The sequence below is a fragment of the Xyrauchen texanus genome, chromosome 26 (genome assembly GCF_025860055.1).
Source record: "Xyrauchen texanus isolate HMW12.3.18 chromosome 26, RBS_HiC_50CHRs, whole genome shotgun sequence".
In the NCBI taxonomy this organism is placed as follows: domain Eukaryota; kingdom Metazoa; phylum Chordata; class Actinopteri; order Cypriniformes; family Catostomidae; genus Xyrauchen; species Xyrauchen texanus.
This window is the reverse complement of record NC_068301.1, coordinates 17,001,863-17,026,073: the sequence shown is the minus strand read 5'-3', so window position 1 is coordinate 17,026,073 and position 24,211 is coordinate 17,001,863. Positions and strand designations below refer to the sequence as shown.

Below are 24,211 nucleotides of genomic sequence, written 5' to 3'. Positions count from 1 at the left end.
TAACCCCATTGAAAGTCTTTGGGATGTGCTGAAAAATTCTTTACAGAGTGGTTTGACTCTCCTGTCACCAATACAAGTATCTCGGCTAAAAATGTATGCAACTCTGGGGGGAATGAACGTTGTCACGATGCATAATGTTATCGAAACAATACCACCACGAATGTGCGCTGTAATCATAGCTGAATGTGGTCCAACGAACTATTAGAGTATGCAAGTTTATTTTTATATCCATGCAGTGTGACTTAGTATCTCGTAATTATGAGTCAAGTAAAGTGGTTTTTATTGTTGTTCAACCATATACAGTTAGTACAGTACACAGTGAAACGAGACAACGTTCCTACAGGACCATGGTGCTAAATAAAACAACATAGGACAAACACAGAACCACATGAGGCTACACAGACTAAATAACATATAAGTGCATGTGCAAACATGTGCAAAAAGTACGGGACAGTACAATAAATTACTAATACTTAACAGGACAATAGGCACAGTGAGAGACAGTGCAGCGCCGACCAGTACACTCTAGTGCAAAAAGATGACAGTTTCTAAAAATGCCAAATGTAAACATAACATAGGCTACTATGAGATGAGTGTTCTATGCACATAGCAGTTATTGAGGTAACAGCCAGGTATAAAGTGACAGTAATTAAAGTGCAACTCAGGACACGTGTGTGTGTCAAACCAGTCTCTGAGTATTGAGGAGTCTGATGGCTTGGGGGAAGAAGCTGTTACACAGTCTGGCCGTGAGGGCACCAATACTTCAGTACCTCTTGCCAGACAGCAGAAGGGTGAAGAGTTTGTGTGAGGGGTGTGTGGGGTCGTCCACAATGCTGGTTGCTTTGCGGATACAGTGTTTTTTGTAAATGTCTTTGATGGAGGGAAGAAAGACCCCGATGATCTTCTCAGCTGTCCTCACTATCCTCTGCAGGGATTTGTGGTCCGAAACAGTGCAAGTCCCAAACCAGGCAGTGATGCAGCTGTTCAGGATGCTCTCAATAGTCCCTCTATAGAATGTAGTGAGGATGGGGGTTGGGAGATGTGCTTTCCTCAGCCTTCGAAGAAAGTAGAGACGCTGCTGGGCTTTCTTGGTGATAGAGCTGGTGTTGAAGGACCAGGTTAGGTTCTCCGCCAGGTGAACACCAAGGAATTTGGTGCTCTTGACAATCTCCACAGAGGAGCCATCAATGTTCAGCGGAGAGTGGTCACTCTGTGCTCTCCTAAAGTCAACAACCATCTCTTTTGTTTTGTCCACATTCAGAGACAGGTTGTTGCTCTACACCAGTCAGTTTGCCGCTGCACCTCCTCTCTGTATGCTGACTCGTTGTTCTTGCTGATGAGACCCACCATGGTCGTGTCATTGGCGAACTTGATGATGTGTTTCGAACTGTGCATTGCTGCACAGCCGTGAGTCAGCAGAGTGGGCAGCCCTGGGGTACCCCAGTGCTCAGCGTGGTGGTGGAAATGCTGTTCCTGATCCGGATTGACTGAGGTCTCCCAGTCAGGAAGTCCAGGATCCAGTTGCAGAGGAAGGTGTCCAGGCCCAGCAGGTTCAGCTTTCCAATCAGGTGCTGAGGAATTATTGTGTTCAACACTGAGCTGAAGTCCATGAACAGCATTGTAACGTATGAGTCCTTTTTATCTAGGTGGGTGAGAGCCAGATGGAGGGTGGTGACTTACCAAAGCTCTTTTTTTTCACGTGGCAGAAACGGGCTCTCATACATTTCTGCCAAGGTGATGTGTTGTTTATTAATTTGTTCATCCAAAATTTTAATTATCCCTAAAGATTAGGTTTTTGAGAGCTCAGAGTGTCAGCAGTTCCTTTTAGCCAGGGAGACGATGACGACAGATATTTTGAAGCCCATTGGCTGAGCGAGGTTCCGTTGCACTGAGAGCAGCAATATGATTGGCTGTCAGATTCCCGAGCGAATCTCACCCGAGGCTGCTGTAGATGTCTTGCGTTTAGGGTTTGAATGGTGTACACACGGAGGGCCGTGTCGTTGTTTTGTGATCTTTAGCCTCTGCAAAAACAAAAACAAACTGTCAAGCCTAAACCGGCGGGTCAGCACGATGAAATTAGGCGAGCGCTTTCGGAAGCCATTGGACACAATGGCACCTTACTGTGTTTAGGATTACTGCAGTTGCGGAGATCAGAGCACGCGCGAGGTCTGCCAGCCCAACTCGGGCGGACGTTGCGTTTGAATACGGTGACAGTCAACAGCGTCCTCCCACCCAGCTTTTATATAATGGAAGATCGCATACAGATATGATGTGCTGATGCAGACGAGGTGGTAAGACGCAAGGTTTCCCCACTGGAGCATTTAGTGTTGATGAGCGTAAAGGCGAAGGCTCAGTTTACTTCACGACGCCTCAACTCATCCTGAGACTGATATTTCTCGCCTGTGTTCCTGTGAAACTGAAGCAATGGCGAGACACGCTACTGTCAGGGCTCGAGCCATATGCCCCGCTTTCATGAGCTAGCCTCCCGCGTGTGGCAACATTACCAACTCTAGTAGGACTAGCTGCGGTCCGTCAGCTGCAACGCGAGCTCCGCGCAGGTGCCGTCGGTACGAGGTGAAGCTGGCGGCCCTTCGGTTAGAGTCGGAGGAGAAAGATCTGAGCGCCATGGCGTGGGTGCTGAAGATGGACGATGCTACCATCGAGTCTGGGCTTGTGCACGACTTTGATGCCAGTTTATCTGGCATCGGTCAAGAGCTCGGGGCTGGCGCGTACAGCATGAGGTTAGAGCAGCTCAGACGGGAAACATACACCTATGATTGGGAGCTAGTTGGCTAGCCTTTTTGCCTCAGTTTTTGTTTCGCAAATCAAATGATCCCTCCGGGGTTTGCTTATAGGTTGCACAAATTCTTAGTTTGACGCCAGTTGTCATCAATTAGTAATTCGCGAGGTTTGTTTTTGTCGTCGCCTGTTTCAAATATGGCTAAGAGTGGCTATAGCTAGTTCAAAACAATAGACAACGAGTTGCATCTTGGTGATGTTGTCTGACCATATTGAGGGCAAACAAGGCCACATCATTGTTATAAATTGATTGTAGAGTATGGATGCACTTTCTTCACACTCCTTTGAGTAGACATAAAGCAGTGGTTATACTGAAAATATAACAACCACATTTGAAGTAACGTTACTTCCTGGAACAGGGTGTTCTTTGCTCTTGTCTATGAGATGCGAAATTAATGATTATGAAAGGCGAAGAGGAGCGAATTCATCCAATCTAGTTTGCTAGAGGTTTGAAAACATTAAAATTTTGTGAAAACTGCGTTCAGTTGTTGCAGAAATTGAATATAAATTGAGGCGAACTTTGAACTCCATTAGGTCATGTGATACTGTGCATAGAAGCAAACAATATGGTCCATAGTGACATCATCTAAAAGTTTGTAACATTCCAGTTGTTGATATTTAAAAGCATATCCTCAAGATAGTGTTAAATACGTTCTACTATCCCAGCTTAATATGCCAAGACAACTATAACTAAGCCATTCGTAGGAACATTTTTTTGAAAACTGTAAACACTGTGTCTCTGTGCCCTTATAAATATTCCTGTTTGTTCTGCCCCAACAACATCACTCAACCAACAGAGTGCAACAGTCTAGTTCCGGAAGTAAAAATTCCATTAATTTATCCCATAGACAAATAGATTTTCAATGATAACTTATAAAACTTTAAACACAGACTTACTGTGAGCAACGAGGTTGTTCATCGATGGTATATGCTTCCGTTGAAGCCATCCGTCTGCATTATCTCAATTTCATGTTTACAAATTGTGTTTGAGAGTGGAAATTGTGGTGAACAACTACATTACCCATGGTACAGCAGAGAAAGATCCACCAATCAGAGAACCTTGCTCATCGAAACATGCAAATCGTTTTTCGTAGTGACCGTGCGCTCCCATGAGGGAGTGAGTAATGTTGCTTGAGTGAATGATGTAATCGGGTTGGTCTCCCTTCACCCTTAAACTACTTATATATTGAACATATCGGGATATTTTGCAAACGTAAAATATATTGCTCCTATACTTATAATCAACAACCTAAAATCAATAGTTTTATATATTGCCATAATTTTATTCAATTACATTATTCGCAATGCTTCTTGGGATTGTAATCTTTGCTCTCATGAAACACGATAAGTACACAACCTTGTACCTTTGTCTATGTCTGATTTTTCAAATACCTTTTTACCTCAAAACAAAGTCCATGATATTGTGATTCACCTCATAGCTGGTTGGTTTGGTTCATGTCTCACAACATTTTTTTTTTTTTTTTTTTTTTGAAGGATTTTATTCTATGGAAGAAATGAATGGGGAAAATACTTATGGAACCCAGATGGCTAAAAAAGTGGGCAGTCACTGTTGTTAATTGGGGCCAGGGCTATTTGTTCGTTTTGCTTAGCTGCAGATAAGGGGCGTATTCAGAAAGCTGTTTTGAAAACATTCAGGGGTGTTCGTGTTGCAGAAATTACATACTTCAGCTTTAAGAGTGGATTGAAAATGTAAAACAAAAACATATAATAAATATATTTCCCTATCAATACTAACTCCCTCCCCATTAAAAGGATAGTTCACCCAAAATTGAAAATTCTCATTATTTAGGCAACCTCATGCTATCCCAGATGTATATGACTTTGTTTCTTCTGCTGAATACAAACAAAGATTTTTGAAGAATATCTCTGCTCTGTAGGTCCATGGAATTCAAGTGGCTGGTGATCAGCACTTTAAAGCTCCAAAAAGCACAGACATTTGTAATAAAAGTATCCATACAACTAAAGTGGATAAATTAATGTCTTCTAAAATGATGTGATTGCTTTGGGAGAGAAACAGATAAATATTGAAGTCCTTTTCACTATAATTGTTTACTGACGGTCATTCTCTGATGCCTATTCATGAGGGGATTCGGTTCACCCCGCCTCTTGCGTGACACAAGCACGCTGGCATGTTCAAATGAAAGCAAAATTAATCAACCTTGTGAACAGCGTTCTCTTGTAAACAAATCAAGCTATGCATCACGTGAGTTTTCACTGGAACATGCCAACGCACTTACGAGAGGGAGCATGATGAAAATCCCCTCGTGGACGCTGATCAGAGTGGCCGGAAGTAAACAAATATAGTGACCCGTTACTCACCCGAAGCTATTGTTCAGTTTCAGAAGACATTCATTTAAGTCATATGGATTATGACTTAAATGAAAAGCACAATTGTCTGTGCTTTTTTTAAAGTGCTGATCATTATACACATTGTATGACCCTACAGAGCTGAGATATTCTTCTAAAAATCATTTTGTTCAGCAGAGTAAAGAAATGTTTGTAGCATGAGGGTGAATAAATGATTAAAGACGAATTTTTGGTTTAAAATAAATAATATTTGGGTGAATTTTCCATTTTCACCAGATGATATAGATGGATGGACAAGACAAGGGGTTGTTTGGAAATTGTGATCAATGGTTTTTATGTTCTGTGAGATGATGGTAGTGGCGTGGAAATTACACACTTTACCGTAACAAATATTGAAAGACTCTGAATATCCTGCAGCATTAGCAGCACCCAACAGAATTGCAAAAATAGTGACCGTTTTCAAACAGGTTTCCACAAACACTTCCACTAACTTCCATTTGTTGAACAAACAGATAGTCCCACCCCAAACTCACTCTTATAGTTGTCTACATATTAACCTGGGATAGAAATATTTTTATAATTTTTTTTAATCAAAATATAGTATTTTTATTGTTTTTTGTCAATTTAAGCTGACCCCAAAATGTCGTAGTCAACATTTTTTCATAGATGTTGTTGTTTTGCCATGAGTTAAAACTGCATGCCAGGTGCTTCAACATCCACAGCATTGGAAGAAGCAAACAACATTCCCCCTGCATATGTCAAGTCTCGCTGGGGTGTTGATGATGTGGGCGCATATTAAAAACTGTATATGTAGCTTTGTCCAAATTGTTAGTGACTGGAGTGCTCTAGTGTGAGACTGGCGAAAGAGAGCTGTTCACATGCTTCCCCCCCTGTGCTATCAAGTTTCTTATTACTCTTCCAGCACCCTGCAGTTCACATGGTCATCCAAAGGCATCCGGACAATGTTCACACTGGAGTAGTGTTTATATTATGTAAGCTAAACAGTTATTTTCTGGTATTGTTGCTTTAAGCACGTAGTGACTGCTGCAAGGCTACTGCTGCTGCATTAGTAGCAGGTGTCTTTCCATGAACCGGGTCAGATCAGGTCAGGATCTAGTTAGTATTATGGAGATATGCTTATCATTTGCACTGTGTATGTAAGTCAGGACTATGACATAAAGTGTTAATGTGATGTTTTGGTGTAGCCCAAGAGGTGAATGGGGGTGTTAATTGCAGATAGTCTAACTTGTGGTCATGCCCATCTGTGGAATGAGCAGCAGTGGAACAGAATGTGACCGTGGGGCTACTCATGTTTCAGAAAACAGATGCAGATTGCTGGGCAGCACTGTAACAAACGTCATGTCAAGCAGACTGCCAGCTGACTGACTCAGCTTGTTTTGCTGTCACTGCACTGGCCTGATACCACCTATGCATGTGTCATAAAGGCATAGGAGTCTGTATATATGTCATGCATGTGCAGGGTCATGGCAGTTTTCAAATGTCTCTCCTTACTGACAGTATTTACCCTTTCAGCTCTTGTTGTTGATGCTGCAACTAAAAAGATGATAGTCTTAGGTTATTTTTTTGGGTATTCATAAATTAAAGGAATGTCCCAAGTTCAATACATGTTGTAGGGATAATTAACTAAAAAAAATAAAATTATTTCATAATTTGTCACATTTCACAGTTGTTGTTCTGAAGTGAACCCTTAAACTCCACTTCCACTGAGCAAGGGATTGTGGGGAATATTAGCTGAAAAAGTGTCCACGGATCCACATTTTGAATATTTTCTGGAAATATACTAGACCATCTGGGAAACTTTGGCATGTCTTTTTTCATAGTAGATACTGTTTAGGACAGATAGAATGCACATTGAGATGCGGGTACTGACACTTCAGCCCAAACTTGTTTATTTTGGGACAGGACTATCTATTTGTAGCAGTGCAGAAATTGCAGAATAAACATTTAAATTCTAGTGATTTGCCTCTGTGTTGGTTTTTTCTTTTAATTTCTCCGTAGTGTGATGGTAATGTGTGCTTTGCGTGTTTGTGGTTCAGAATGATGAAAGAGAGGCTGTGTGTGTGATGTTTATAGAGTGTGCAGGGTGTTTCCCCATACCTGTTTCTGTGACAAACATTTCCATATTGACATTGGTAGAGGGTCTGCAGTTCTGACATAACAATTCACCATTTCATAATAACATTTGTTTTTTCTGTCTGTTTGTTTCTCACTGCAGTGATGTGTTGGCTCTGCCCATCTTTAAGCAGGAAGATGTTAGTGTTCCTGTGGAGTCTGACACCAAGAATCCTCCGTTTCAGTATGTGCTGTGTGCCGCCACATCCCCTGCTGTTAAACTGCACGAGGAGACGCTCACCTACCTAAACCAAGGTACTGTTTTCCTCCTCAATTATCCCCCGCCCCTGCAAGGATACCAACAAGCCCCAGACCTGCTGAGAAGATATGCAATAACATTAGAATAAACACACCTTATCCTCTTCCCCTGTAGGCCAGTCTTATGAAATCCGGTTGCTTGATAACAGGAAAATAGGGGAGATGCCAGACCTCAACAAGACTGTGAAGGTGAGATGATATAGATTCAGAAATTACTATAACATTTAAGTTTGAGTATTTTTGACCTATTCATTAAAAAAAACGACTCATAAGGGTACTTTGTTTGTGAATCGTATTAAAGTCTTTGCACCGTATGTTTAACTACATGCATCCAGTGAAGGAAACTAACATAAAGACATGTTGTCTATGTATTGTTTTTCATTTTATCCCATCAAATTTAATTCGGGCAGTAAACACAAAAAATGTACACTCACTGAGCACTTTATTAGGAGCACTATGGTTCTAATAAAGTCCCCGACGTGGTCTTCTGCTGTTGTAGCCCATTCGCCTCATTAACTGAAGTCCCTGATCCATATCTGCATAATTTTATGCGTTGCACTGCTGTCACACGATAGGTTGATTAGATTGCATGATTAAGTAGGTGTACAGGTGTTCCTAATAATGTGCTCAGTGAGTGTCATTTCTTTTACCATGATGAAGATTCAGTGCAAAAAACAATGTGTACACTACAAGAGGAGTGCTTGTTCTGATGTTTTGTGTTTGTGTCTGTTTGCTTTGGGGTGAATTATAGAGTCTAGTTAGGGTGGTTTTCCATGACCGAAGGCTTCAGTTCATGGAGCAACAACAGCTGGAGGGATGGAAATGGAATCGGCCCGGTGACCGTCTTCTTGACATCGGTGGGAGCTTGTTGTGTGATCACGTGTTATTTTGGTGCCAAAGCTCTGGAATGGTCATTTTTTGATTCACTCTGGTTAACAAACAGTTTTTACTGTGTGTCATGTGTGTGTTGCAGATATCCCCATGTCAGTTGGCATCACAGAGCCCCACACACACGCCTCCCAGCTCAACGCTGCAGAGTTCCTGTGGGATCTCTCCAAAAGAGCGTCTGTGTTTGTGCAGGTACACATGACCATTCTCACATGAGCCAGATTTGACCTTAACCCACAAGCACGCTTTCATGTTGTGGTAGTTTAAAGGCTAGATAAGCGTACTACTGAGTTTCAGTAATGTCAATGAGACAGCTGACTAAATGTTGAAAGTCTTGCTGTGTGAGATCACGCTTTCTAAAACATTTTACAGATTTCTTTTCTTGTTTGATCGACTACTGTAGATAATCATCAGGGAAATCAAGAATAACATGATTTAATGAAAAATTTCATAACCAAAAATGACTCATTTGGTTGAATGAGCATTCACTGTCTACTCAACTTACCATCTGTTCCAAATAGGGCTGAAACGATAAGTCGACGTTATTGACAATAAAAAATTTTGAAAAATGTCCGTTGTCTAGTAGTCATTAGATCTAATTTAACGTAACATGAGATCACATTAAATCCATGGGCGAGAGCAGCACTGCAGTTTTTGCCTGACTGAGGAGAAGAAGAATTACACAGCTCACAGTCCAGATGCACTCTAAACCTTCCAAACAGCTTCAGGTGATGTGGATTGCAAAATCAGGACACCGGCTGATGCACACTCTGTCGCGGGGACGCTCATCCCTCGAGCCGCTTAATGCAGCTAGATTAAGTCACGAGCCATCGCGCTATATTGAATCATAATATATGTATCACTGTGCATTTCTTATCGTGAAGAAAATTGGCAATACACAGCTTTATTAATATGACAGAGTGAACAGAAATGTGAGAGAGTGTACTCTTCACCCCATTATACACCGCAAAAAAATACATTTTTGATTTGTTTTTGTTTTGGCGTGTTTTCCAGTATAAATGTCTAAAATTCCTTTTAAAACAGCTTACATTTAGAAGCTATATATGGCAAAGAAAAATTTGTTATCTGAGGATGTTGAATATAATATTAAAAAATACAAATATTTTAAAATATCTAAAAATCCTTTAAAAAAAGATGCATTAACCTGAGAAGCAGCATATAAGATATTTATACTTGCTTTTAGAGGATAGATCTTGAATATTAGTATATTTTGTCTTTACTGCACTCGCAGAAGTATAACCAAGTGAAAAAATACACTTATATACAAAATACACTTATATTTAAGAGACATCAAATATAAGTTGATAATAATAGGATTTTTTTGTGATGAATTTATTTTGTGAAGTAAACTTATTTTTTCCCTTTAATTCAGTGAATGGTATTTTGTCCTCTTTATTGTTAGTAAGCATGTTTAATACAATCTTTAAGTCAGGGCACAAGCTGAATAATCGGTTAAGAGCTAATGATTAATTTATTTTATTCATTGCAATAATCACTGAATAATTGTTAGATTAATCGATTTTCAAAACGATCGTTAGTTGCAGCCCTAGTTCCTCAGGCCGTAACTCTCTGCACCACACACATAGTGCTCCACACGAGAGAATCCACTCGCAATTGATTTCGATTTTGTTTGGTGTTAGCATGTTGCTATGCTATATGCTGTAATATAATAATCGTAAAAATACATTGCACACACAAATATTGGGTAAAACAATACATTTTTATTACACTGAATATTTGTTTTATTGATACTTTTCTGTAAAAAGAGTTTTTTTTTATTTTTTTATAATCTTTATCTAACATTTCTCTCAACACAGTTTATTATGAGATTGGCTTATCCACAAAGGATACAAGTGATGCTGCCTTAGTTTTTTGCCAAAACAAGTTATTTTAGGATGCAGCATAATTGAGTTGCCTTCCTTTTGGAACACTCTTCAGATCAGGAATGTATCTATGATGCCTTAAAGGAATAGTTTGCCCAAAAATGACCATTTTCTCATCATTTACTCACCCTTTTGTCTGTAGAACAAAATTGAAGAGATTTTTATGGAAATATGATGTCTGTTTGTCCATACAATGCAAGTGATTGGTGACCAAATTTTCAAGCTCCAAAAAGCACATAAAGGCAGCATAAAGGTACCCCACAAGACTCCAGTGGTTTAATCAATGTCTTCTGTAGTGATCCATTCAGTTTTGGTTGAGAAAAGACCAAAATATAACTCCTTTTGCACTGTAAATCTTGCCATTGCAGTCTCTAGACACGATCATGATTTTAAGGTTGATTACACTTCTCGGCTTGAAGCATGTGCAAGAGAGCTAGATGGCATTAGGAAGTGTATTCAAGCTTGAAATCATGATCGGCAAGGAGACTGCAGATGTCAAGATGTTACACAATCACAGCAGTGGTGGTTTACACTGAAGTCTTCAAGAATACAAGCCCCAAAAATTGAGCATTTGAATCAGAGGCACAAAAACGGGATAGAAAATTATCTATCCCAGTTATTCCTAAATTATGACTAGTTTTAATTAGAAAAATCACACTAACATTATAAGTGGACCTCAAGGAACATTATTAAAAAAAAAATCCTATACATGGCACCTTTTTGAAGTGAAAAAAATTCACTCCATTCTCATCCAAAAAAAAACAATTGGATCGCTTCAGAAGACATGGATTAAACCACTAGAGTCTTATGGATTACCTTAATGCTTTATGTCCTTTCTGGAGCTTGAAAATTTGGTCACCATTCACTTGCATTGTATGGACAAACAGACATCGTATCTCCATGAAAATATCTAGAAAGTAAAATGTTGAAGTTGTAGAGCAGTTGTAACAAAGAAAAATGTGCTCCCTGTGCCAAGTATCAGACATGTTTGGAATTATATTAATGTCCCAGACAATTTGGAGAGAGACAGAAGGGTTCACAATGCTTAATTTTCAAACATTATCGTTTTGACTTTGGAGCAGCCCGATCAAGTTTCAAACATGTGAATATCATTCTGGTTATTGAAAACGTATCTGGCACAACCCAGTGCAAGCATAATCTCAAACTGCTCCAGGGGCATTCCATGCATCCCACGCTAATTTTTTTCCTTCCTTTCCTCCTCCTCGATGAAGGTTCATTGCATCAGTACAGAGTTTACCCCACGAAAACATGGTGGAGAGAAAGGAGTTCCGTTCCGTATCCAGATTGACACCTTTAAGCAAAATGAAAGTGGAGAATATACGGAGCACCTGCACTCCGCCAGCTGCCAGATCAAAGTCTTTAAGGTTACGCCACACACACATGCAAGCAAGAAAATATACAGTATATACTGTAGTTTTTGAAGTATGATGCTGGAATTTGGATCCAGTCTGGAGGTAACACAAGCCAAGTTCCCATTCACATATTTGGGATATCGCATGGGAATTGCTGGGTGAAAAAACCAAGTTGCAAATGAAATTTCCAAAGTGCATAAGAAACTTACTCTCGCTTTTTTTCTGTAAGAAGATGTGCGTATAAACAACGATGTAAACACATTTACATTTAACTTTGTCAAAGTGTTTTGCCTGCATGCTCTAAACTACAATTAAATTATTACATTAAATAAAATAACAAAAAACACACTGGCTACAACATTTCTGTTTTGCGCCAATTTCCCCAGATGTGACCATTTTATTCTTTTGAACACATGGGATGTAAACGGTGCTTTATTCATAGTTTTGGTCATATTCCATCTGAACTAAATTTGCAACTTGGATAGAAACCTGACTATTGATCTTTGGCATTTTCTAAAGTGTGTCCTTCTACAAACAGCCAAAGGGAGCAGACAGAAAGCAGAAAACAGACAGAGAGAAGATGGAGAAACGGACCGCACAAGAGAAAGAGAAATATCAACTTTCCTATGACACCACAATTTTGTCAGAGGCAAGTATATTTAGCTCAGCCCTCAAAGGTGCACAAAGTCTTTTTTTGTTTGTTGTACTGGCTCTTATTCTCCTATACAACTGATAAGACTGTGGTCTTGGACTTACACCTATATGCATGGATGGAGCATCACACAAAAGCAAACGTTTTCAGTTTACTGATGCCATAATAGAAATTCCCTTTTCATAGACGTGTTTTACACCCATGATTAATTTAGTCCCGTAATTGGGGAGTTGCTGAGATAAAGTTAGTATTTGTCCGATCATGTTACAGCCACCATGTATCATTTTAAACATATTTATCAAAGTACTTTAAATTTCGTACACAAGCGTGGACATTGTATTTTGGCTTTGCTGTATGCAGCACATCATTTAAATTAATTTAAACGGACTGATCTCAGTTCAGAAGACCCTGTGCTGTCAGTAAAGGGTTAAACTTTCGAGTCATGTGACCAAATAACATGTCTCTGATCACAGCAGAGTATGTCTGGGAGAAACACCAACTCCCAAAACTACATCTGGTAAGAAACCTTATTAAGCGTTTACTTTAAAACCAGTTTGAGTCAAAAGATTAGAGTCTCTAGATTCACCTGATATGCCAATTTAAAATTTGAGTGATTTAGCACAAAACGCCATGCTGCTAATCACAATGTACACTAATGTGTACAATAGCACAAGGTTTTCATTAGAAAATGCACAGTTAATATAGGATATCACATTGAGAATCAATGGGTTCATCCAAAACCTGAAAATGTTGCTTTCAGAGGGATTATATGGAGTTAGGATGAAAATAAGGTGCATTTCAAACAGCACACTGGAGGTTAAGTCATTCACTAAATAGGGAGCAAGGGAGCATCCTATAACTCTCTATACAGGTAAGTGCATTCAATCCAAACTTCCTATCAAAAGTTCAGTTTCAGGCTGCAGATGATGTTTGTCAGACATGGGACAATAATAATCACTACATATATTCAGAATTTAAAATGTATAATTTTATTTTAACATGGTTGGCAATGATTGGACAATGCTGGCCATTACTTTTTTTTTAATGAATTAGGGTAGTTTCTGATGTAATTTCTGTAACTTCATTCATTTTTAGGAAAACTGTTTGCTGTAGAATATTATTATTATTATTATTTGCATGTTTATTATGTGCTAATAGTTACAAATCAAAAAGGGATATGGAAAATTGATATAGCAGCCACGATCTGGTCTCAGGAGGTTAAAAAATGTTTTTTGTTTTTTTGAGTCTGTCTCTTATCTTTTGACTAATCTTTTCACTGGGCTGTGTGTGTGTTTTTGTAGACTCGGTTGGAGCCTGTGATTGAGGAGGCTGTAGAACATGAGCTTAAAAAATCAAGCAAGCGTACACTTCCTGCAGACTGCGGCGATTCCATCGCCAAAAGCAAAAGAGGAAGTGTAAGCACCCATTCATCTCTGCTGTGTGTGAACAGTGATAGTTCGGTCCTCATGACAAAAACCTCAGTCTTGATCCATATTTTGTTTTAGACCTCCTTTTTTAGGTTTGCAGGGCTATACATCACTCTGACATTCGCTATTCGCTATCATACATTTCTCTGTTTTCAGTGCTCTCCATGGTCGGATAATGCATACGTCAGTCCCAATACTGCATCTACTCCGACCTTTACCTCCAGCACACACACATACAGCACTGGCAGCACAGTACCTGACAGGTAAGAGACACACATACATTATTTTATGTGTCTCTGTGTTTCTTAAACAATGTGCCATAAAGCACAGTTATGCAGTATCTGATGGTTTGGCATTTGTTTTCAGTGAGTCATCCTCACCTAACCACCAAGGGGATCCTGGTACCCTCATGTCTATGGAGGTTTGTGCATATTTGTGAATTATAGGATTTTACAAGTCTGTCTTTAATTGCATCCTCTCATTGTGTTTGACACTTTCTGCAGTCTTTGAGTCCCACAGCCTCTATACAGGAGACGCAGAAGTGGCTCCTTATGAACAGATTCAACTCGTACAGTCGTATTTTCACCCATTTCTCAGGTTTGTGTGCACATATAATTTTGTAGCAAAAATATTTATACATGCACACCATGTGTTATAGCATTTTATACTGGTGCAGAAGTGCCCTCCGCATGGCACTTTCTCCATCTGTATGTTTTGTCCTGCGTATACTTAAGTAAACCGAATTATTGTGGATCAATCCAGGATCATTTGATAGAGAATTGCGATGACTCTTTGAATTCAGTTTTTAACTACAGACGCTCAACATAAAATAAAATTGGTTATTAACAATAGACATATTTCACATGATTGATTGCTCAGGTTCTGATCTACTGAAATTAACTCGGGAGGATTTAGTCCAAATTTGTGGCGCAGCTGATGGAATCCGACTTTACAATGCACTGAAATCAAGGTAAGGTATAAAATCACAAGTGATTTATTCTGATGTGCTTTCTTTCAATTCTAAATGAGAATGAACTCTCATATTGTGTGTATGTTTGTTTGTGTGCCCATATAGAGCAGTGCATCCCAGACTCACAGTCTATGTCTCCCTGGAGGCTTCTCAGAGCGCGAGTCCTATTCTGGAGAAACGTGGCCACAGCAAAAACGGAGAACACAGCAGTCAAACATCCATACATGGTATAAATATCAATCATGGAGTTTTTAATCCTAACCTACCACAAAGTGGCAATGAAATGCAAAACAACAAACAACATTACTTATAAATTAAAAGGATAATTCACCAAGAATAAATATTCTCTCATAATTTACTCACCCTAATGCCATCCCAGATGTGTGACTTCCTTTCTTCTGCTGAACACAAAGATTTTTTTTCAGCCCTGTTGGTTCTCACATTGCAAGTAAATGGTGACCAGAACTTTGAAGCTCCAAAAATCACATAAAGGCAGCATAAGTTACCCATAAGATGTTTATCCATGTCTTCAGAAGCTGTATGATAGGTGTGGGAGAGAAAAAGTTCAATATTTTAATCCAATTCAGAATGTGAAAGTAGAGATTTATAGTAAAACATAACCACTAAAGTTGTATGGATTACTTGTATGCTGCCTTTATGTGATATTTGGAGCTTCAAAGTTCTGGCCACCATTTATTTGCAATGTGAGGACCAACAGAACTGAAATATTCTTCTAAAAATCTTTATGTTCAGCAGAATAAAGTCAGTCATCATATCTGGGATAGCATTAGGGTGTGTAAATTATGAGAATTTTTATTACTATTCCTTTTGATATTTCACTGTGTAACTATGTGTTCATATTCTTTTATTTCCTGCTGCACAATACACTATTAAAAGCACAAGCTAAATTAATAAAAGTAACATGTAAGGAGGTGCCCATCATTTTATGGGATATCTGCAATATAAAATAAATCATTGGATATTTAATTATAACTTAAGATTGAAAAACCTGTGAGAAATAGTTCCTGAAAACAGTCCGTTAATTTACAGCTCTGGAAAAAAGTAAGAGACCACTGCAACATTTCGAGTTTCTCTGGATTGACTATTTATAGTTATGTGTTTGAGTAAAAGTTACATTTTTGTTTTATTCTATAAAGTACTGACAGCATGTCTCCCAAATTCCAAATAAAAGTATTGTAATTTAGAGCATTTATTTGCAGAAAATGACAACTGGCCATCCATCTTCCTCTTGATCACATTCCAGGGGTTTTCAATGGGGTTCAGGTCTAGAGATTGGGCTGGCCATGACAGGGTCTTGATCTAGTTCTCCTCCATCTACACTCACCTAAAGGATTATTAGGAACACCATACTAATACCGTGTTTGACCCCCTTTCGCCTTCAGAACTGCCTTAATTCTACGTGGCATTGATTCAACAAGAAATTCTTTAGAAATGTTGGCCCATATTGATAGGATAGCATCTTGCAGTTGATGGAGATTTGTGGGATGCACATCCAGGGCACGAAGCTCCCGTTCCACCACATCCCAAAGATGCTCTATTGGGTTGAGATCTGGTGACTGTGGGGCCATTTTAGTACAGTGAACTCATTGTCATGTTCAAGAAACCAATTTGAAATGATTCGAGCTTTGTGACATGGTGCATTATCCTGCTGGAAGTAGCCATCAGAGGATGGGTACATGGTGGCCATAAAGGGATGGACATGGTCAGAAACAATGCTCAGGTAGGCCGTGGCATTTAAACGATGCCCAATTGGCACTAAGGGGCCTAAAGTGTGCCAAGAAAACATCCCCCACACCATTACACCACCACCACCAGTCTGCACAGTGGTAACAAGGCATGATGGATCCATGTTCTCATTCTGTTTACACCAAATTCTGACTCTACCATCTGAATGTCTCAATAGAAATCGAGACTCATCAGACCAGGCAACATTTTTCCATTCTTCAACTGTCCAATTTTGGTGAGCTCTTGCAAATTGTAGCCTCTTTTTCCTATTTGTAGTGGAGATGAGTGGTACCCGGTGGGGTCTTCTGCTGTTGTAGCCCATCCGCCTCAAGGTTGTGCGTGTTGTGGCTTCACAAATGCTTTGCTGCATACCTCGGTTGTAACGAGTGGTTATTTCAGGCAAAGTTGCTCTTCTATCAGCTTGAATCAGTCGGCCCATTCTCCTCTGACCTCTAGCATCAACAAGGCATTTTCGCCCACAGGACTGCCGCATACTGGATGTTTTTCCCTTTTCACACCAATTCTTTGTAAACCCTAGAAATGGTTGTGCGTGAAAATCCCAGTAACTGAGCAGATTGTGAAATACTCAGACTGGCCTGTCTGGCACCAACAACCATGCCACGCTCAAAATTGCTTAAATCACCTTTCTTTCCCATTCTGACATTCAGTTTGGCGTTCAGGAGATTGTCTTGACCAGGACCACACCCCTAAATGCATTGAAGCAACTGCCATGTGATTGGTTGATTAGATAATTGCATTAATGAGAAATTGAACAGGCGTTCCTAATAATCCTTTAGGTGAGTGTACACCTTGATTGGCATGGAGCATTGTCTTGCAGAAAAATACAATCCACAGAGTTGCGTCCTTCACAAAGATGAATCTGCCTTATTCCAGCCGTGCTGAAGCACCCCCAGATCATCACGATCCTCCAGCAAATTTCACAGTGGGTTCGAGACAATGTGGCTCGAAGGCCTCTCCATGTCTCCGTCTAACCATTAGACGACCAGGTGGAGGATCGATGATGAGCAAGGCTGGAATCAGGCAGATTCATCTTTGTGAAGGACGCATGAATCAACCCACGTACAAGGTTATCATGGAAGAAATCTTGCTTCCTTCTTTCCCAGCTCTGAGGATTGGTTTTTCCAGCCACAGTGCTCCATCCTACACGGACAGGTCAATCAATAAGTGGATGGAGGACCACCGGATCAAGACGCTGTCATGGCCAGCCCAATCTCTAGACCTGAACCCCATTGAAAACCTCTGGAATATGATCATGAGGAAGATGGATGGCCACAAGCCATCAAACAAAGCACTTGAATTTTTGTACCAGGAGTGGCATAAAGTCACCCAACAGCAATGTGAAAGACTGGTAGAGGGCATGCCAAGACGCATGAAAGCTGTAATTGAAAATCAGGGTTATTCCACCAAATTTTTATTTCTGAACACTTCCTAAGTTAAAACATTAGTATTGTGTTGTTTAAAAAAAGAATATGAATTTGTTTGCTTTGCTCGAGGTCATGTTGTCAATACTTTGAGTAAAATTTACATTTTTGTTTTATACTATAAACACATTCCTATAAATAGTCAATCCAGAGAAACTGATAATTTTGCAGTGGTCTCTTAATTTGTTCTAGATTTGTTGTATTTGAACTTAAAATCAAATGCATTGCATTGATTTTTATGATGAAAACTTAATGTAATTAATTCATAAAATTTGTACACTGTAATACATTTATATGTAACGTGAAATTTACAATATGCTTTCTGTCATACTCTGGATTTAAGCCATTTTAAAAATTCACATTTGTCTCATCTTTTACAATTGCATTGTTTTCCTGTTAAGTTTAATTTCTTGTCTTTAATTTCATTCCTAATAAGAACATTGTAAGAATCGGTTTCATTTTCTCTTCAGAGCCAGTACTTGGTTATATAGTATATAATATCCTTTCATCATGCCTTTTTGTGTATTTTGTATTATATCCAAGATGATCACAGCTATTTGGATAGTCAGCAGTCCTCACTTTGATCAGTCACATGATATTGTCATTGCCTTTTAGCATGTGTTTGTGTTTCAGTTTACCATGCTCTTTACCTTGATGAGATGACTGCTTGTGAGCTCACCAGGAAAATCTCCAGTGTCTTGTCCCTGCCACTCACCCACATTAACCAAGTGTACAAACAGGGGCCCACAGGGATACACATACTACTCAGTGACCAGGTAAACACACAAACTTACCACACCACAGTCGATGCAATAATGTGAAACAAATCGCCAGTGAATGTCCCCTTCACATTAAAAGCGAGCGGATTTGCCGTTAGCACATTCACAACTTTACAATATGTGGCACTAATTGACAAGCAATTTTACCCCTGTACGTTAGGTTGTGCAAAGCTTCTTTCAGCTGGTCTGCACTTTCGAGACACTACACAGACTATTTCCATTTACCTGCTGGACAAGTTGACTGACCGCATTATCATGTATACACAGTCTGAGGGTTTAAAATCACTGCATAATGTACTCTATAATGACTGTTAAACAAATGTTGTCAATTGGAACAATTCTGAATGTATCTTATTTCCATGTACATCTACTTGTTATACATTTGTTAACACTGCAAGTTATGAATTAAATGTGACAACATCTTAACACAAAACCCATCTTCAGTCTGACCTATTATTAGGAACTTTACTGTTACGTCAGTTCAGCTGTTAATGACCGTCAACGATGGAATAGCAATAATGATTTCATAATTTTGTGGAGACACAATCATGTTTTGCACTGCAAGTCACAGCAATGGTATTTGTATTATATTTGGCAAAGAAAACATTTCAGATCCATAAAGATGTTTATTTCAAAAGTGATACAAAGACAAAAATGCTGCTGTATATATTAGAGATATACAAGAACTGGCATAAGATTAAATGCAAAGGTAAATATTTTTTATTCATATTGAATTCATTATGAACATAATCTAAAGATCAGAGTTTTATGAAAGGGAGTGCAAGGCAGTGATGCAGCAATATAATTTACATGTTAAGAGAACCCATATGAGACTAATTATTTATTTTATAGTTTTTTATGCAGATGAAATGCATATCCTCACGGCTGGTTCAGGGTTTCTTTCGGGTTACATAAAAGGTTCACACAAAAAATCTCACCATTTACTATCCCATCTCAGATGTGTATGACTTCTGCTGAACACAAACAAATATTTTTGAGAAGAATATTTCAGCTCTGTGGGTCCTCACAATGTAAGTGAATGGTGACCAGAATTTTTAAGCTCCAAAAGGATATAAAGGCAGCATCAATTAATCCATATGACTACAGTGGTTTAATCCATATCTTTAGAAGCGATGTGATAAGTATGGGTGAGAAATATTTTAATATTTAAGACATTTTTTTCTTCACATTCTTCTTTTGTTTTTGGCCATTTGCATTCATGCATATCGCCACCTACTGGGCAGGAGGAGAAATTATAGTAAAAACATATTTATGTGTTTCTCACCCACATTTATCATATCGCTTCTGAAGATATGGATTAAACCACTGGAGTCATATGGATTACTTTATGCTGCCTTTGTGTCCTTTTGGAGCTTAAAAATGTTGGTACTCATTAACTTGCATTGTGTAGTCCTACAGAACTGAAATATGGGATGGCATGGAGGGAAGTAAATGAGAGAATTTTCATTTTTGGGTCAACTATCCCTTCAAGCATTTAATGTCAGTGGTCAAAACAGCTTTGTGCTTTAGTGCCACTAGTTGGGCTGGTTTTGATAACTGCAGCAGCTCCTGACACATGTTCTAAAGCTCATATTTTATTGGTCAGGGCATTTCATCACCGGGTGAAGAAAGAAAATATATACAGTAAAAAAAACAAAAAACGTACTTTATCGGTGTGTGAATGTTTGCTCCAGGTGTGAATTAGAATCATATGAATGCATTGTTTCTATTCAAAATCACAGCAAAAATGTGCATTTGGTTTGCAAAGGCCTTTACACTGTTCCCTTCATTCATATAACCACTCATAGGGCAACCAGAAACAATATCATCTTTTTTGTCTCTATTGTTATCAGGTAGTTGGAACGAGTTGGCAACCACGGTTGCACATTTGAATATGTTTTTGCATAAAGCTACTGATAAAATTTGTCTTTCATGTTATCATTTGTGACAAATAAATGGGTTACATAGGTGTTGAATATCATTTGACTGATTTGTCTAGTGTATTGTTACCAGTATGTACTGTTGGAAGAGAATGCACAGACAGAATATGACAAAAACATTTTCTTTCATAACAGATGGTTTATAATTTCCCTGATGAGAGCAGTTTCATTGTCAGCACAATACAAGGTAAAATATGTACTAAGAGTAAGGAAATCTATACTAAAAAACTCTTAATTTAAGCTAAAGTCAAATGTTTTATTCTGCCTACACACTTGAGAGGTTTTTAACAAAGTCAGTCCAGAGTTTGAATTAAAAATATATCTGAAACATCTTATAGGTTTTTGGTAGTTTTACCTTTTATTATTAGTTTTATTATTATATTTTAACACTGATTTTGCCATGAAAGTAACCATATAAGCTGGCATGGTATTTAAATCAAAGAAAGTGTTGCTGAGTTCGAAATGGCATACTACCCATACATACTTCTTTTGCCATACCAGTCTATGACAGAAATAGCAAGAATAGTATGCCATTTCGAACTTGGCCAGCATTTGTTTTTGTTTTTAGTTGGTAGCACAGAAATTAAACCACTCTAAGATCTTTTGTTTTTCTTGTTCCTCTATTTTTTGTTTCCCCTCAGATGACACAAGCGATGGATTTCACCTTGTGCTGAAGTAGAGATGCCTGAAAAACTATGTTAAGCAGAGAGTGCGATGACATCATAAGGCTCCATACTGCCTCTCTTGGGCATTCAGTATGCTCCCTCCATCCTTGTCTCTCTTCCTCTCTTTATCTTGCTCTCTCTTTCTTCACGTCTCTGACATTAGAGAGAGAGAGAGAGAGAGAGCCAGGGTTGGGCAGGGCCTCCTAACTGTTAGAATCTGACTTCAGTGTGTAAATTTTTTCATATTGAAAACACTTAAACTGATGCCAGTGTGTTTACGGGGTGGGCTTTTAAGGATGTGTGTGTGTTTTTAAAGATTTAATTAGGAGGGATGGAGTGGAGCAGAAACCGCAAGGAAGTGGAGGAGATTTGTGACCACTTTTACTTCAGCATGGTGTTCGTAGAGTGTATAATGTCGTGATATGGCTGTTCCTCACTTCTGTGGCAAAAAAGTCCACACTCAGACTGTCTTCAGTTTGCAAGTTATGAACGTATAGTACTTGAGTTTGTTCGCCTTTGTGAGTTGTCAATTGTTTTTCTGCCTGCCCCTTTGTACTGTCACCATTGCACCCCTCGTGGGAATAATGACCTCTCTTTCAAAAGTGGGGAAATGCATCCTGACTTAGGCATGCGCAGGGTGTCTATTATGTCTGTCTGGATTAAATGATTCCTTGAGTTTAAGTATGATGCCCTGCAGCTAACGTGAGGTTTGTGAGACTACATTTAGGCTGTATGCTACTCTTGTAGAAGACATTGTCAGTGCTGATGTCCCTTTTCCAATTCCTCCATCAAGACCAATCATGTCTGGTGCCATTTTGTTTACTACATACTGTTAAAACTGACAACTACATGGTAGTTTCTTGGAATTCTTAGCATTTACTTTGTGTTTAGCGGGTTGAATTAATCATCTAAATTTAAGCTTATTGGACCCCACTCACCCCACATTGTATTTAAATAGTGGGAGCCTTTGATTTTTAGATGGTGATTGTTGTTGCCTGGTAACTATTTTCTGTCCTATATAGTAGCTCTTGGCACAGATTATAATGCAACTTTTGATATGGGAAGTAAGCACAATTGCATAAACCTCCATAAATTATATTTTGCATAATGCCTTTGCTTTCTTTTATCTGACTCTCTTCCTAGCCTTGGGACAATAATAGTACTTTTGACTGGCCAGCCAGGGCAGGTTCAGTCTGGTGGCTTTTTATTTTATTGTTTTTATTTTTTTCCCTCACCTTGAATAGAGATTGACTTGGTAGGTCATCTCAGTAGTTATGTATTGGGCAGCTGTGCTTTGGCATGTACTGAGTGTATTTTTGCCATGTTATAGAGGAGCATGGTTGTAAGAATGTTTACTTCTTACAATTCTTTATAAAAAAGGAATGACCAAGCCTGCACTGAACTGAAACCACAACAAATGTCACGCCATTGGACACCTTGCTGTCGTTGGATGTTCACTTAGCATTTTGGTGTACACAAAGTTTCCAGGTGAAGAAATTATCAAAGTATAAATATATGAAGAGGTGTGTTATTCTCTTCCTCCAATGATGTGGATCACACGGTCTGTCCTCTGCATTTCCGTGATAATGATCATGGTGCCCTCATGTCACTGTATAAAGAAGCCTCTCTTCCATAGGGGGTGCTGAGATGTACACAATTAAGGCCTGAACAAGAAATAAAATAATTTTCTTATATTGTCTCTGGGTAATTATAATTAAATTGTATATATTCATTATAATGAAAAGTGAGGAAGAGTGTTGGGTATAATGTGATTACAATGTAATTTATTACTGTAATCTAATTTGAGTACAAAAAGATAGTGTAATGGATTACATTTTAAATTCTTGTAATCAGACTACAGTGACTGACTTTCAGTTAATTACTTTTTAAGTATATTGGGTTATATTATTTTTAGAATATTTTTTTGAAGTAGTTTTGTGTTCCCTTGCAATAAGTTTTGTGGTCCTTCACGATAGATTTTCCTGTTTAAATGTTTTCCATAGACTCATTAACAGAGATGTTAACCATTTCCAATGATTCCTCCTCTAGCTGTCACTGTAGGATACTTTTTATCTCAAGCATTCTGTGGTGTGCCCTTTGAGTCATATTGGCTGGATGGCCCCTTTCAGGGAGAGTAGCCACAGTTCTAAATCGTCTCCATTTATTGACACTTCGTCTAACAGTGGACAGATGAATATCTGTTCAATAAATACATTAAAGATTATAAATGTTGGCTTATGCACATTGTATATTTGTGACTTTGCTGAAATCACATTTTATGACCAATTGATGCAGAAAAACAGCAAATTCTTGCCACTTGTAGACATTCCTCTTTAAACAGAAGAATAAATGTGGAAAAATATTTTAGGAAACTTAAGTCATTTGAAATGTGATTACTTTGATTATGTAATCAGTAAAGTCAGAATTTGAGAGAAGTTTTGAGTAACACTGGTAATATGTGATGCTGTGTCTATAGTTGCCGCCTTGAACTGGTTAAACAGAAATCATGGATTAGAATGGGAATTTGCCACAGCAGTCATTCATTCTGATCAGTTATTATTCTGAAATCATTATTCAACAGACTTTAACGTCAACTAAAATTATCCATTCAGTACATTCGCTAAAAAAGGTTCAGGTATTTGGTTCAGTTGCATCCAGCACAAAATTAATTTACTGTCTGCTTCTAAAGAATCTATCCATACTTCAGTATAGTCCTGCATTAAACACTTCGCCAGACTAGTTGTTAGAGTTATACTATACTGCAAGACTATTTGTTAGCGCAAATTACAAAGAAGAAATCAATACAGTGCTCACAGTATATGTTTACATAACCCCGCCAGTGCAGGAAGGACTCTCGAGTGCTCATGCGTCTCTTTGAATGTACATGTGACGGGATGACGCACGCAA

At 38.7% G+C, this 24,211-nt stretch overlaps 1 protein-coding gene across 2 annotated transcripts; it reads left to right on the top strand.

Annotated features, from left to right (window-relative positions):
* Positions 1–1,941: 1,941 nt before the first annotated feature.
* LOC127619729 (upstream-binding protein 1-like) lies at positions 1,942–23,299 on the top strand. Of its 2 annotated transcripts, XM_052092689.1 has the most exons (16): positions 1,942–2,741; positions 7,364–7,515; positions 7,634–7,707; positions 8,270–8,375; positions 8,492–8,598; positions 11,543–11,695; positions 12,222–12,332; positions 13,637–13,750; positions 13,919–14,025; positions 14,129–14,183; positions 14,266–14,359; positions 14,642–14,732; positions 14,838–14,959; positions 18,554–18,696; positions 20,775–20,826; positions 21,281–23,299. In XM_052092689.1, the coding sequence occupies exons 1-16, from the start codon at positions 2,626–2,628 to the stop codon at positions 21,316–21,318; spliced, it is 1,635 nt and encodes a 544-aa protein (XP_051948649.1). In that variant the 5' UTR covers positions 1,942–2,625; the 3' UTR covers positions 21,319–23,299. The 2 variants fall into 2 exon arrangements, with proteins under 2 accessions (XP_051948649.1, XP_051948650.1); XM_052092690.1 differs by lacking the exons at positions 20,775–20,826; positions 21,281–23,299 and adding an exon at positions 18,860–19,778.
* The last annotated feature ends 912 nt before the right edge of the window (positions 23,300–24,211 follow it).